Source organism: Mobula hypostoma, chromosome 8 (assembly GCF_963921235.1).
Source record: "Mobula hypostoma chromosome 8, sMobHyp1.1, whole genome shotgun sequence".
Taxonomy (NCBI): Eukaryota; Metazoa; Chordata; class Chondrichthyes; order Myliobatiformes; family Myliobatidae; genus Mobula; species Mobula hypostoma.
The window spans coordinates 150,077,726-150,091,897 of NC_086104.1; the positions used below are offsets into that span (position 1 = coordinate 150,077,726).

Sequence of the window (14,172 nt, forward strand, 5' to 3'; positions counted from 1 at the left end):
GTATTAATGAGTACCACTGTGATTTACACCCTGGTTTGGGAAAACGTTGTTTCGTTTGGCGGAATACGTGCATGTAGTTAAATGACAATAAACTTGGTTTGACTTGTTGAGATATAATGAGCCTGGCTGTGGAGGTCTCACCCTCCGAAGGATGAGTGGAGAAAGACCGTGTCACTCACAATGTGTCGGAAGCTGCAAAGAGGTAACCCCAGGAAGTCAAGGTTGAGATAATGAATAACTTTGACCTGATTGCCTCAGAAGCCACAACAGAGCAGAAGGCCAGCCAGATGGAATTGCGAGCAATGGGAAAGGAAGATTGGAAAGGGATACTGGAGATGCAGAAGTCAATGAAACTAAGTGAAGTCTTTTTTTTTTAAATGGTAGGGGATTAAAGATCATAAAGCTCATCACCCAAGGTAAGAACTAGTAGATCTCCAATGGTTGTTTTCAGGTCCGGTCTGGGGCAAGGCATGAGCTTGAAAAACATTTGAAGGGGCCAGTGGAACTGTTGTGGGCTATGGTAGACATACTGGAAGCCTAATACTGGAATCAGCTAGAACTCTTGCCACTGCCTTGGACATGACAACGGTGGTCACAGAACAATGAGTTCAGCAACCAACTGACAAAATGAGCTAGGTTATGTTACCTAACACAGGACTGGTTTCAGAAAGTTGTGGAGCTCAATGCCAGAAGTTCTACCAACAAGCTCAAGACAATAACTAGAATCAAAAACATGTTGTGAAGATTAAGTGATGTAATCATGAGAAAAATGGAAGGCCATTTGGGAGGGAAGGGTTACATTGATCTTACAGTAAGTTAAAAGGTCAGCACAGCATGGTGGGCCAAAGGGCCAGTACTGTGCTACAATGTCCTATGTTCTAATCATGACAATTGCCTGTTGTCTTGCACTGTCCACTTATTAGCTTCCAGTAAAAACAGCAGGGACTCACCTTGGAGAAGTAGCCCACAAGATGACAGCCCTTGGTGTCGTTCTGAGTCAGCACATAGAACAGGAAGGGCTCAACATCATAATACAAGGTCTTGTGGTCAAGGAAGAGCTTGGCCAGTAGACAAAGGTTCTGACAGTATATGGTACTGATGTTCCCATCCACCTATAATTAAAAGACAATTGATGGAAAAATTATTTTAGATTAGGTCGGTTCCTCTTTAAGGAGGAAGAGCACTTGATTATCAAAGACACTTTTAGAAACAATTGTCATTCAAAAGACTCATTTTGGGTGACAAGGTTGAAAATTTTAACTTACTGAAATTAACTCACTAAAATTGTCTCTACAAAGAAAGGAACCATTAAAGTTATTTCCACAGAACAGATCCTGAATTTTAATTGATTTCCAATGAAAAACAAACCAAACTGAAGCTCTCATTGAATTCAAAAGCATTCAGCAACTTAATAGTAGTTTCAAATTTATAGTACAACGATGCAATGTCACTCAAGTTTTGAAGATAGTTGACGCTGATTAGATTACATACATTGTGGAGGGAAAACCATGTGTTATGTAGAAGGTGAGGAAAGAGTGTAATTTGCAGTGAGCAGAAGGTAGAGAGAGGAAAGAAAGTAGAGAGGTTGGGGAAAGATTGTGGCTAAAGGGGGGAGGAGAGATGGGCTTGTGGGGACAGGACTGGGGAGTACAAGAGCTTGTTTTAGGGAGATTGAAGGGACAATCAAAAGGAGATTGACAGAAAGACTACCGTGGCAGATGGAGTTTGTGAAGGGTGCGTTTCTTTGTATGCTTGCACGTGGACTTGTGGTTTGTGTGAATTAACGTGCAGGACTTTTGCACACTTGTACATTTGTGGCATATGTATGCTTGCCTTTGGGGGGGTAGGTGTGAGACTGAGATACAGATGTATACTTGTGTGTGGGTGTATGGTGGTTTTTGCTTTAAATGGACAGTTACAAGTACCATTGCCTGGAACCACAGAAACAGTACCCAAAGACTGTTTGGAATATGGTTATCTTGAGTGTTAATCTGCGTCACAGTCTGACCTCTGCATTATAATTCAGTAGCTCCATGGCGGACCCATTTCATGGAAGTCAAAACCATGAAACTTACTTCAAACACGGAGATGTTGTCTTTCCTGTAAATCTCATTTGCTGGTGGGTGAAACCAATTGCATTTCTTCATGTGTTGCTGCAAAATGCTTTTGCTCTTCATGTACTTGAGGCAAAATTCACACAAGTATAACTTCGGCAGCCTGCGAGAAATAGATGCAGAGATAAGGACACTGTCAGAAAAAAATACGCTCCAAAATCCAACCTGATATCATGCTACTCATCCTCCCATAACACTAATTATTTTATGTGTAGATCCATGGAGAACATTCAAACACACATCTCCTGCCTACTCATAAACACAAGAGATTCTGCAGATGCTGAAAATCCAGAGTAACCCACACAAAATGTTAGAGGAACTCAGCAGGTAAGGCAGCATTTATGGAGAGAATAAACAGTCGATGTTTTGGGCTGAGAACCTCCAAAAGGACTACCTATTTCATTATCCCGCCTACTCATGGATGTTTTGTTTTGTACTTGAAGGTCAACTACTCATGATCAGCTATGTTACAGGATATTAACTGCAATATAAGGTAGAATATTGGGGTGGCAGGAAATGCAGGAGGTATTGTGGTACAGGTGAATTATAGATTCTTAAGCAAGCAATCTAAGATTCTTGAGCAAAAAAAAACAACTGGAGGAACTCAGTGGGTCAAGTTGAGACATTTCATCTGGATCCCTGTACAGTTCTTTAAGTTACAGGCAGACACCCAGTTATACCTGAACTAGAGTACATTCTCTGAGAAGCAGGCAGGGGCCATGGCCTCATGGAGGATGGGCAGGGGCCGTGTGCTCCGAGGGGCGGGCAGGGGCGTGTGCTCCGAGGGGCGGGCAGGGGCGTGTGCTCCTAGGGGCGGGCAGGGGCGTGTGCTCCGAGGGGCGGGCAGGGGCGTGTGCTCCGAGGGGCGGGCAGGGGCGTGTGCTCCGAGGGGCGGGCAGGGGCCTGTGCTCCGAGAGACGAGAAGGGAGATAGCCTGTAAGAGATGGGAAAGGTATATACCCTCTGGGAGATGAAAGGGACATTGAGAGATAGGAAGAAGGATACCCTCTGGGGAGAAGAGACTAGCTTAAAATTAATTTCAGGTTTGCTGTCAACAATGTGTTAATTCCCCAGATTAAGTAAGCACTATAATCTTATTATTTAGTCCTGTAGCAAGTATGATTAAAATCTCAGAGAGCAAAACTGGGAAAAAAACAAAGGGTAGAAAGGTGACTTGGCATTCAGACAAACTGCATCAATAGTTAAATGAATGGTCAAAGCATGTAGAGGCCTCAAGATTCCTATAGATACTACCATATTCTCAGTGGGCTGTGGTATCAGCTCTCCCCTGCAACCCGGAGTTAAAAGTTACTTATAGCCCTAATGCATGTAAGATTACAATAAGTTAAATAAAAATGGAAATGTGCAAAAATGTTCCTTAATACCACTGTCAATTAGCTTACAAAATGCCTCCAGCCATTCATCCACTAACTTCTTCACAGTCCAAAGGAATGTGAACAAAATGTAAAATTATACAATACAGTTTTCGGTTCGTGTATTAGAATTTCAAAGTAAAAACGATGATATAATAGGCACATGTCGAATAGTTTAATTTAAAACCCTAAAGTGATGCCTTTCAATGCAATGTACTTGCTCCTTTCTAGGTACAAGCTGTTTCATCACACAAATGCATCCAGAGAGAAACCGCACCAATGTTCCAAATTGCTCAGAACCAACTGTTTTAAGCCCACAAAACCAGTACATCTTAGCAGGATTATATTTGTACCCTACCTGGTGCAGCCTCAGTTATTTACTCTTGTGTCCTCAGTTCATATACCCCATTGAATTTAAAAAGAAAATCCTGCTCCAATTGCGTGGGCTGGGAACCTCCCCAGTGTATACGTTGGGATACGAGTGATCTGGAATCCTGGCAAAGAACTGCTGTTGGCACTTGGACAGCAATCAATTGTCCAGTAGTTCAATGTGGAGATGCTGTTTGTAAGGGCTTGGTGCTGGGCATATGAAGACCACCTGTGCAATGCTTCAGTTCCAAGACATGGGGTTCAGAGCTATACCAAGGCAGGCACACTGTATGTTTCCATCACTGGGGACTGACAGTGCCACAGAGAATTCTCTGGACTGGGTTAAGCTTTGGAGGCAAACAAAGAGATGGGGAGAGACAGCAGACCCATCGCATCCAGTGCTGTCATAACTAGGGAATTAGTCAATGTGTGGAGCAACTGCTTCAGGCCCCCCAGTAATGGCCCTTGTTCACCATGCTGGCAAGGGTGCAACCTCAAGCCCCACATCTCAGTGTTGAGCAGACACACTGCTCTCCCTGGCCTGCTCTACACTAGCCCGCACTGACAGGCTTTCCACCCAGAGCCAGTGGCAATGCGTTACACTGGGAGCACCAGTGGAAAGCAGTGATTCATGCCTGGTTCCCACTACTGCAGTGAGGAGAACATCCAGTTCATAATGTGAGCATGATCCCTTTTCAGCAGATGCCAATAGTGCTCTCATTCCTGGAAGCACAAAGCGATACAGTCTTAAGATCCTTTTGTGTATGCAGATCAATGGGAAGGAGGTATTGCTATTGATTAAGCGTTACACTACTGTCATATACACCCAGTGGCCACTTTATTACGTTACTCCTGTACCTACTAAAGTGACCACTGAGTGTACATTTGTGGTCCTCTGCAGCTGTAGTCCATCCATCTTAAGGTTCGACATGTGCCTTCAGAGACGCTCTTTCGCACACCACTGTTGTAGCGCACAGTTTATTTGAGTTACTGTTGCCTTCCTGTCAGCTTGAACCAGTTTGGCCATTTTCCTGACATCTCTCATTAGCAAGCTGTTTTCACACACCGAACTGCTGCTCACTGTTTTTTTTTTGTTTATAGCAACTCTAGAGACTGTTGTGTGTGAAAATCCCAGGAGATCAGCAGTTTCTGAGGTACTCAAACCACCCCATCTGGCACCAACAATCATTCCATGATCAAAGTCACATAGGTCACAATTTGTACCCATTCTGATGTTTGGTCTTAACAAAAACTGAACCTCTTGACCATGTCTGCATACTTTTATGCATTGAGTTGCTGCCGCATGATTGGCTGATTTTCATTAATGTGCAGGAGTACAGGTGTACCTAATAGTGGCCACTAAGTGTACTCTAGGGCTCAAATGTCACATACTCATAATATCTGGGTTTACTGGATTTACTCTATGTACTTCATTCTCATTATTTTTCCTTACAACAGGGAAGGCCATGTAGTACACTTCATCTCTGTTGGTTCTCAGAATAACACTATCAATCCCATTCCCCCCTATTTCCCTTAATCTCTCTAAAATATTCAACAACTCCCTCCCAATTCTCCAACCATCCACCTGCCCTAGAATCAGTGTACAGTGACCAATTAACCAGTCAACCTGCAGGTCATCTGGGATTTGAAAGTAAATCAGAGTAATTGGGAAGCCCATGAGGTCTCAGACAGAACATGCTAACCCCACACAGAGAGCACCCAAAGATCAAACCTTGGTCACTGGAATCATGAGACAGTAACATGAACTGGTGAGCCACTGGGCCAAAATTGGGGTGACTGAATTTAATGGAAGTGCACATAGACATTGCTGACACGCAGGAAGCCAGTTGACCTCAAAGATAACAACCTCGTATTCGATAAATAGGATTTAACAGGTGTCTACTGTAGACAATACACAGAATCCTACAATACATGAACAGATTTTTCTTAGCTGCTGTTAATTTTGTTATATTGTGGAATGTGACTTCAGGCACCCAAAATACTAGTTCTTTACTTTACAAACTCAACTCCTATTTACAGTTTGTCAGCTCAGAGCCACTGAAGTTTCCAATAATGTGATACATCTCTGGCAGTAAACACTTTCAGTAACTGTGAGACTAAATACATTGTTATCTATGTACTGATATCAAGAATAAACTCGTTTACATAAAGATAAATCCAACTGTATATGGAATCATTACCTAACAAAACAGCTTGAACTTAGTCAATAACATCCGATTCTCAATATTCATCATCATGTGTCAAGTTATTTGAGGAAGACTATCATGGTCCCATGACTATGATAGTTCTTGGCAAATTTTTTGACAGAAGTGGTTTGCCACTGCCTTCTTCTGGGCAGGGTCTTTACAAGATGAGTCATCCCAGCCATTATCAACACTCTTGAGAAATTGTCTGCCTGGCATCAGTGGTCACACAACCAGGGCCAGTGAAATGCACCAGCCTCTCATACAACCATCCACCTCCTGCTTCCATGCTTCCTTCACTTGACTGTGATTGAGAGGGCTAAGCAAGTGCTACACCTTGATCAAGGGCAACCTGCAGGCTAGTGGAGGAAGGAATACCTTACACCACCTTTGGTAGAGATATATCTCCGCCCCGCCACCTTAGCCAATAAATATGCGAGAAGAAGTGACTGAATCCATTCAGCTAAAGAGACACAAGCAGAACCACAGTTCCATTGCAAAACATCCTTCAGGACAGCTAAACAATCACCTAACTCTCCACCTTCTATTTTCTTTCTCTGCTTCACAATTCAATCTTGCTGCATGTTGACCATCTGTGCGTCTGTTTCAGTCAACATTCTGAGGTAGGCTGAAAACCGGTGCCTCCCTCCGTTTATTGCTACTTGAGGCTGGCAGGGACTGTGATTCTATTTCCTCAGCTCAGGATTGCAAACACCGGATACTGGTGTATGCCTGGTGCTCAGAACTGCAAAGAGCCAATACTCTGAGGAATAAATTGAGGGGATTAAATCGAGAAGAAAATCATACCACATTAAAGAGATTTTTTTTATTTTCCCAAAACAAATTGGTTCAATTTAATTAAATACACCAACTGACAACACTTTAAAGTACTGATATCAAGGACAATAGACAGTACTTGCTTTGACAATATCAGCAAGGGTATGGCCATTTTTGCATGTTAAAGGCTTGATTTGCTGTAATAAGGCTGGGAGCTGCAATTCATTAGTTATACCACTATCTACTAATGGGCACAATCAGTGTTGCAGCATACTTCAATACTGATAAAGGAGATCGCAACCTAATTTAACCACTCGGTTGTGTCTCTTTGATTTAATGAGCTCTTTATACCTTATTTCAACATAAAATGCATTGGAGCGCTGATGATGAGCCTCATTAAAGCACATTGCAATGGACAAACAGAAAATGTGTGACAAGGGATTGGCGTATAATGAGCTAAATGCTCAGTGTTCAGGGTAATGAAAACCATCAGTATTGTATGTTTAAGTGGTAAGATCATGAATTCCTGAGAGCAGGATTTAATTTGAAGTAGTGAGATCCAATATTGAGTGAATAAGTGGCAAGCGGCTCTATGTAAGCACAATACAAGTGACAGGGAAAGGATTTGGTCCATTGTGCACACCTAGAAACTGCTGCGGTTTGAATAGTTAAGGCTACAGAGGGAATCGGCAGCCAGCACTGGTAAACAAGCTGCTCTCTGCCCAATCAGAAATAGCTTGCCTGCTAGGGCAATGGCTTGTAAGATTACTTGGAGCTGAACAATTAAATATCCCAGCCCTCGGCAAGGTTTCATTTGTAAAAAAATCAGTTCACAGTGCCCAGAGGATCACTAAGTCTCCCGCAGGGGGTTGATTTGCTTCCTGTAGAGCAACCATCATTTTTGATTCAAGATTACTGCACTAAGACCATCATCTCCCCCGACCCCTCCCCCAAGCTCTCCCTCTCACCCTAGTTTACACCCTGCTTCTGAAACAAATTTCATTACATATGCCAGTGATATTAAATATGATTCTGATTCTGAGCAGATATTTTATTTCATGATACAGCGCAGAGTACGCCTTTCCAGCCCTTCGAGACACGCCGCCTCAGCAGACTCCAACACAATTAATCCTAACCTAATCACGGGACAATTTACAATGACCAATTAACGTACCCGGCGGTACGTCTTTGGATTGGGGGTAATTGAAGCACTCAGAGAAAAACCCATGCATTCCATGGGCAGGACATACAGACTCCTCACAGTGGGTACCAGAAGTGAACTTTGAACTCCAGAACACCCCCAAATGCAGTATCATCGCACTAACTGCTACGCTACAATGGCAAGCATATTAAGGCAGCAAGTTAACACCACTGGACTGGAACAATCTAATGTCCTGAGGGCTGAACCAATCACTACTGTAACTGAAGAGGGAGTCTCATTCTGATTTTATACACTGAAACAAAAGTTAAAAATGTATATATTTTAAAGGAATCAATATAATTTAATGGAGAAAATTAACAAGAGTTATCTTCTGAGGAAGGCATTGTGTGTGCAAGACAATATTTTCTGAAGACGACTACTGAGACACTGCTGCATGATGTCATTTAGCTTAATAACAAGGACAAAGTGTAATCACCATCTGGAGGTTTTCACCCTGTGGTGAGGCTTTAACAATAACCTTCCACATGAGGCATGTGATTAATAATCCTCATTCTGTAAAGTAATTCTGAGCAATCATTGAGTCATGAGTCATACAGCACGGAAACAGGCTCTTTGACCCATGCTGACCAATGTGCCCTTTTCAGTTAGTCCCTCTTTGCCTACATTTGACATATATCCCTGTAATAATTTTCTTATCCATTTGTACCTATTCAAATTTCTTTCAAATGTTGTTGACGTACCTGCCCCAACTACTTCCCCAGGCAGCTCATTCCATGTACGCACCACCTTCTGTATGAAGAAGTTGCCCTCAGATCCCCTCAATTCTGTCAAGTACTATAAACACTGCATTTAAAATCAATCTGGAACATTGCACATATTCCTGTTCTCCCACGCCCATTATTCAGTAGGTTATTGGTGATGCACAGTATGAACCACATTCCAAATGAACTTTTAATTCCACGTTAAAACAAACAATTCCCTCTATTTTTTACTCGCTAGCAGGTCACCCTTGGGCAAGGTGTAGCACCTGCTTAGCACCCTCCCCCCCAGTCAGTATCACATGAAGCCATGGGAGCAGGTGGTGGATGGTCGTATGAGCAGCTGGTGCATATCACAAGTCCTGGTTATGCGACCACTGATGCCAGGTAGACAATCTCTGAAGGGTATTGATAAAGGCTGGGGTCACCCAGCGACACTGTTCAGAAGGCAATGGCAAACCATTTCTGTAGAAAAATTTGTCAAGAACTATCATGGTCATGGAAAGACCATGTTCACCTATGTCATATGACATGGCACATAATGAACGAACAAACAAACATTGAAGTATGTAATGCAATTTTGATACTGATTTTACCTTTTAATGTGTTGTCTACATTACAAAGAGAACAGGCCAAATGATCAGACATTCCCTTTTGCTCCTTCCCCCCTCACCCAACCCAACTCCACCCCTTCCCAACATTAAAGAAAAATCAACAAACTAAATATTAAGGTAAATTTTTAAAAAGACAAATGCTGAACATCTGAAAATGCTGGAAACTATTCAGCAGGGCAGGCTGTATTTATGGATAGAGAAACAAGAGATCTTTTTTTTTTTAGATAGCCAGGAAGGTTGATGAGGGCAGGGCGGTAGCTAACTGGATACAGAATTGGCTTGAGGGTAGGAAGTGAAGTGTAATAATGGCAAGTTATTTTTCAGACTGCAAGCCTGTGATGGTGGTGGCTCAGTGCTATCCCACTGCCATTTGTCATCTATGTCAACAATCTGGAAGAGAATGTACAAGTTTTGGTCAGTAAGTTTGCAGATGACACTAAAATAGGTGGTGTCACAGACAATAATGTCAGGATTTAGAGAGGGATCTTGATCAAGTGGGCCAAGAAATGGCAAACGTAGTTTAATTCAGAAAAGTGTAAGATGTTGCATTTGGAAAGTTAAATCAGGGTAAGACATTCACAATGAATGGCAGGGCCCTGGCAGTGTTGTAGAACAGAGGACCTAGGGTTAACTGGTTCCCTGAAAGAGGGTTCACAGGTAGACGAGGCTGGTGAAAATGGCACATTGGCACTTGGTGAGTACAGAAGTTAGGATGCTATGTTGCAGTTGTAGAAGACATTTGGGAGACCGCATTTGGAATATTGTCTTCAGTTTTGGTCGCCCTTCTATAGGAAAGATGCCGTTAAGTTGGAAAGAATGCAGAGGACATTTATGAGGATGTTGCCGGGACTCATGGGAATGAGAAGCTGAGCAAGTTGGGACTTTTTTACTGGAGCATTAGGAGAACAAAGTCTAATCTTATAGAGATGTATAACATCATGAGGATCATTGATAGGGTGAACGCACATAACCCTTTTCCCAAAGCTGGGGAGTCAAGAACTGAAGAGCATAGGTTTAAGGTGAGAGGAGAAAAATTTAATAGAAACTTGAGGGACAACCTTTTTACCCAGACAGTGGTAAGTATATGAAATGAGCTGCCAGGGGAGATGGTTGAGGCAGATAAATTAACATTTAAAAGGAATTTTGACAGGTATATAGAGATGAAAGGTTTAGAGCTGAAATTCACAAGCTGGGGTCCATGGACCCCTTGCTTAATGATATTGGTCCATGGCATAAAAAAGAGAGATATGGAACAAACATAGGCAAATGAGACCAGCTTAGTTGAGAATTCTGTTTGGCATAACCAGTTGGTCCAAAGAGGTCTGTCTCCGTGCTGTATGACTGTAAGAGCTCTGATTTTATTTGGATGAATAAAGTGTCTTTGACCAGAAACATGATTTGTTTCTCTTCCTACATCGTGGCCTGATCTGCTGAGTACTTCAGCACTTTCTGTATTTAAATTAACCTAAAGCATTAACTCTTTCCATCTCACTAAAGGAACTATCTTTAATGGGATGGAAAGAGTTGCTGCTATTGTGCCTTCGCCATAATAGGTCTACGGCAGATGTAACCTCACTGGCCCTCCACTCAGCCTTGGTTCTACTGGACAATAGTAATACCCAAGTCAGGCTGCTCTTTATTAAATACAGTTCAGCATTCGATACAATCATACCCTCAGTTCTAATCAACAAGCTCTGAATCCTGGGCCTCTGTAACTGGATCTTTGACTTACTCACTGGGAGGCCACAGTCTGTGCTGGTTGGAAATAACATATCCCTCGCACTGACAACCAACACTGGCACACCTCAAGGATGCATGATTAGCCCACTGCTCTACTCTCTCTACACCCATGATTGTGTGGCTATGCACAGCTCAAAAGCCATCTATAATTTTACCAACGACACAACTATTGTTGACAGTATTTCAGATGGTGATGAGGAGGCAAACAGGAGGAAGACTGATCAGGTGGTTGAGTGGTGTCGCAGGCTAACCTTGCACTCAACATCAGTAAGACCAAGGAACTGATTGTGGACTTCAGGAAAGGGAAATCAAGGAAACAAATACCAGTCCTCATCGAGCGATCAAAAGTTGAAAGGGTGAGCAGTTTCAAGCTCCTGAAGATCTATCCTAGGCCTAAAATATTGATTTAATTACCAAGAATACAGGATAGCAGCTATATATCATAAGAAGTTTGAGGAGAATTGGTATGTTACCAAAGATACTCTCAAATTTCTACAAATGTACCATGGAGAGTGTTCTAACTGGTTGCATATCTGTCTGGTATGGAGAGGCCACTGCACAGGATCAGAAAAAGCTGCAGAAAGTTGTAAGCTCAGCCAGCTCCAACATGGGCACTAGCTTTCCCAGCATCCAGGGCACCTTCAAACAGGTGATGCCTCAAAAAGGTGGCATCCATCATTAGTGACCCCACCCCCCCCCCATCACCCAGGACGTAACCTCTTCTCATTGCTACCACAAAGGTGGAGGTACAGGAGCCTGAAGACACACGGACAACATTTCAGGAACAGCTTCTTCCCTTCCACCATCAGTATTTTTCCCTCTCTTTCTGCACTACTTAGTTAATTTCATTTGTAAATATAAATAAATGTACTTAATTAGATAAATAGAAGCATATATATGTGTACGTATTCGTTATTGTAATTTATAGTTTAAATTATTACATATTGCAATGTACTGCTGCCACAAAACAACAGATTTCACAATGTACGACAGTGATATTAAACCTGATTCTGATTCTATCTGATATGACTAGCATAACCAACATTTTCATCTTTTATTTATCATGGAAAGAACTCAATTTGACATAGTGTTCCACTGCTTTAATTGGAAATGTTGTTGGCATCAAACCAAGGTCACTGAGGTCAGGCCCCTGGACAAAATTCAGTGACAGCTGCCTCTCCATTATAGCAACTGGTCTATTTAATCAGTTTCAAATAATCAACAAGAAAATGAGAATGCTCGCACATACTGTACCTGGTATATTCCTGGGGATATGGAGAGGAATACCAGGTCTGGATCTCATATTTTCCAAATTCAATAACAGACGGTGAGCGGACCTGTGGATCTGGTGGGCCAGTGACTCCAACTTTCTGTTAAAGAAGAAATTATGCATATCAAATATTAGAGTTTTTGATTTTTTTTAAATCCTGGAAGTATTTTTCTACAGTAAATATAGGTTATTAGAAAAAATTACACAGGAAATATAATTATTAATTCTTCAGTAAAGAGACAACCAGCACATCACTGTTTATCTAGTGTTTGGCCTACAATTGTTTTCCACAGAAAAATACCATCACCATGACTCATTCTATTAATAGGCATTGCTTAACTTTCACTCAGTATGCACTTGCATGAATAACCAGCACTGCTGCCCTTTTGCTCTTTCCTGCCCTTAAATAAAGAAAATGCTGTTATTATGTTCACTTCTGGAGCATTAAAACATCTTTGCAAGATTTTCCAGTGTTGATTTGGCTCAACAAGCATGAAGAAATGTGTTTATGCTGGCAGCCTTTCCATTACAGAATGTAATGTAATCACCAATTGTTTGGCAGTTAGCTTTTTGCCGTGACAAGCAGTTGGCCATGCAACAATCTATGACAGGGCTTCACCACTTTATCAAACACTCCCCAATGTAGTGAGGCAGCAGCAAGAAACTATAGCTGCCATGGAAGAGAAGTATAAAAAGGGAGAGTGCTCCAATCTTTACAGACAGGATATTTAAATCCTGGTATATGAGTCAATGCCACAGAGGGTGCTCTGTGCCCAGTGGTCCAGAAAACCATTCAAGAATAGCCAAATCAAAACAGAAGCAACAGTTAACAACTCGAGAACTGTCCAGCCAAATTTCATGATTTCTCATTACTACCAGTATGTAGCCTAAAGACCCACACTCAATGTTGTAGTAACAGGTTCTTCTCCTCTGCCATCAATTTTCTGAATGGTCCATGAACACTACCTCACTATTCTTCTTTTGTACTCTTTAATTTGATTTTAACTTATAGTATTTGTTTTTTTAAGGTCTTGCACTGTACTGCTGCCACTAAACAACAAATTTCACAGGATTTGTTGCAATGGGACCTGGCAGCATTCTTACTCTGGGTCAGACACACAGCAATGATAATATGATGGAATTTCTAGGCATTAATTTGCTCCAAATCCATCCCTGTTAGAACCTTACCTGCTACTCTTTGTTTTGAACACAAGTGATTCTGCAGATGCTAGAAATCCTTTCCCCACTTCTCCGCCAGAAGTGGGGAAAGGAGTTGCAAGAATAGCAGTGGCTCAGGAGAAGACAAGTCAGCTCTTACCTATGAACGGTGGTGGACAAGATTGAGAGGATCTAAGGAAAGGCTAGGAGAACAAAGCAGTAGAAGAGGATATCCATGAATTCCATCAATGGCCAAATGGACAAACGCACCCTGATAAATTAAGCCATAACTGTCAAGCTGAGCTTGAGCTCCTAGACTGTACTGAAGTAGCATTCGGAACACAATTTCTCTCAGAAAACTGAGTTAAGTGGGATGGAGAAATAAAATTTAGTGTGCTTGTTCAAGAAGCTTGTACATGGAGATCAGGTTTGGGATTTGACCATGTCATCTTCAACAACCAAATAGCCTACAAATATAGAACATCTAGGGTTACAGTTAAGCAGGACATAAAGGTATCAACTGAAACCAGAATCATCTCTTTACCACTAACAGAAATTTGACATCAAAAATCCATTCATCAAACATATGGGCTGTTTTAGAGATTCCAGCAGATTTAATCCTTATTCTTATAT

General features: G+C 41.9%; 1 protein-coding gene across 2 annotated transcripts in view; it reads right to left on the minus strand.

Annotated features, from left to right (window-relative positions):
- LOC134351044 (histone acetyltransferase KAT6A-like) overlaps nucleotides 1–14,172 on the minus strand; it is a 198,011-nt gene that overhangs the window by 43,992 nt on the left and 139,847 nt on the right. For both annotated transcript variants that reach the window (XM_063057046.1, XM_063057047.1), the window contains exons 9-11: nucleotides 12,366–12,481; nucleotides 2,076–2,217; nucleotides 951–1,112 (exon numbers count right to left, since the gene is read on the minus strand). In XM_063057046.1, the coding sequence (XP_062913116.1) occupies nucleotides 951–1,112; nucleotides 2,076–2,217; nucleotides 12,366–12,481 (420 nt within the window). The remainder of the gene's footprint in view (nucleotides 1–950; nucleotides 1,113–2,075; nucleotides 2,218–12,365; nucleotides 12,482–14,172) is intronic.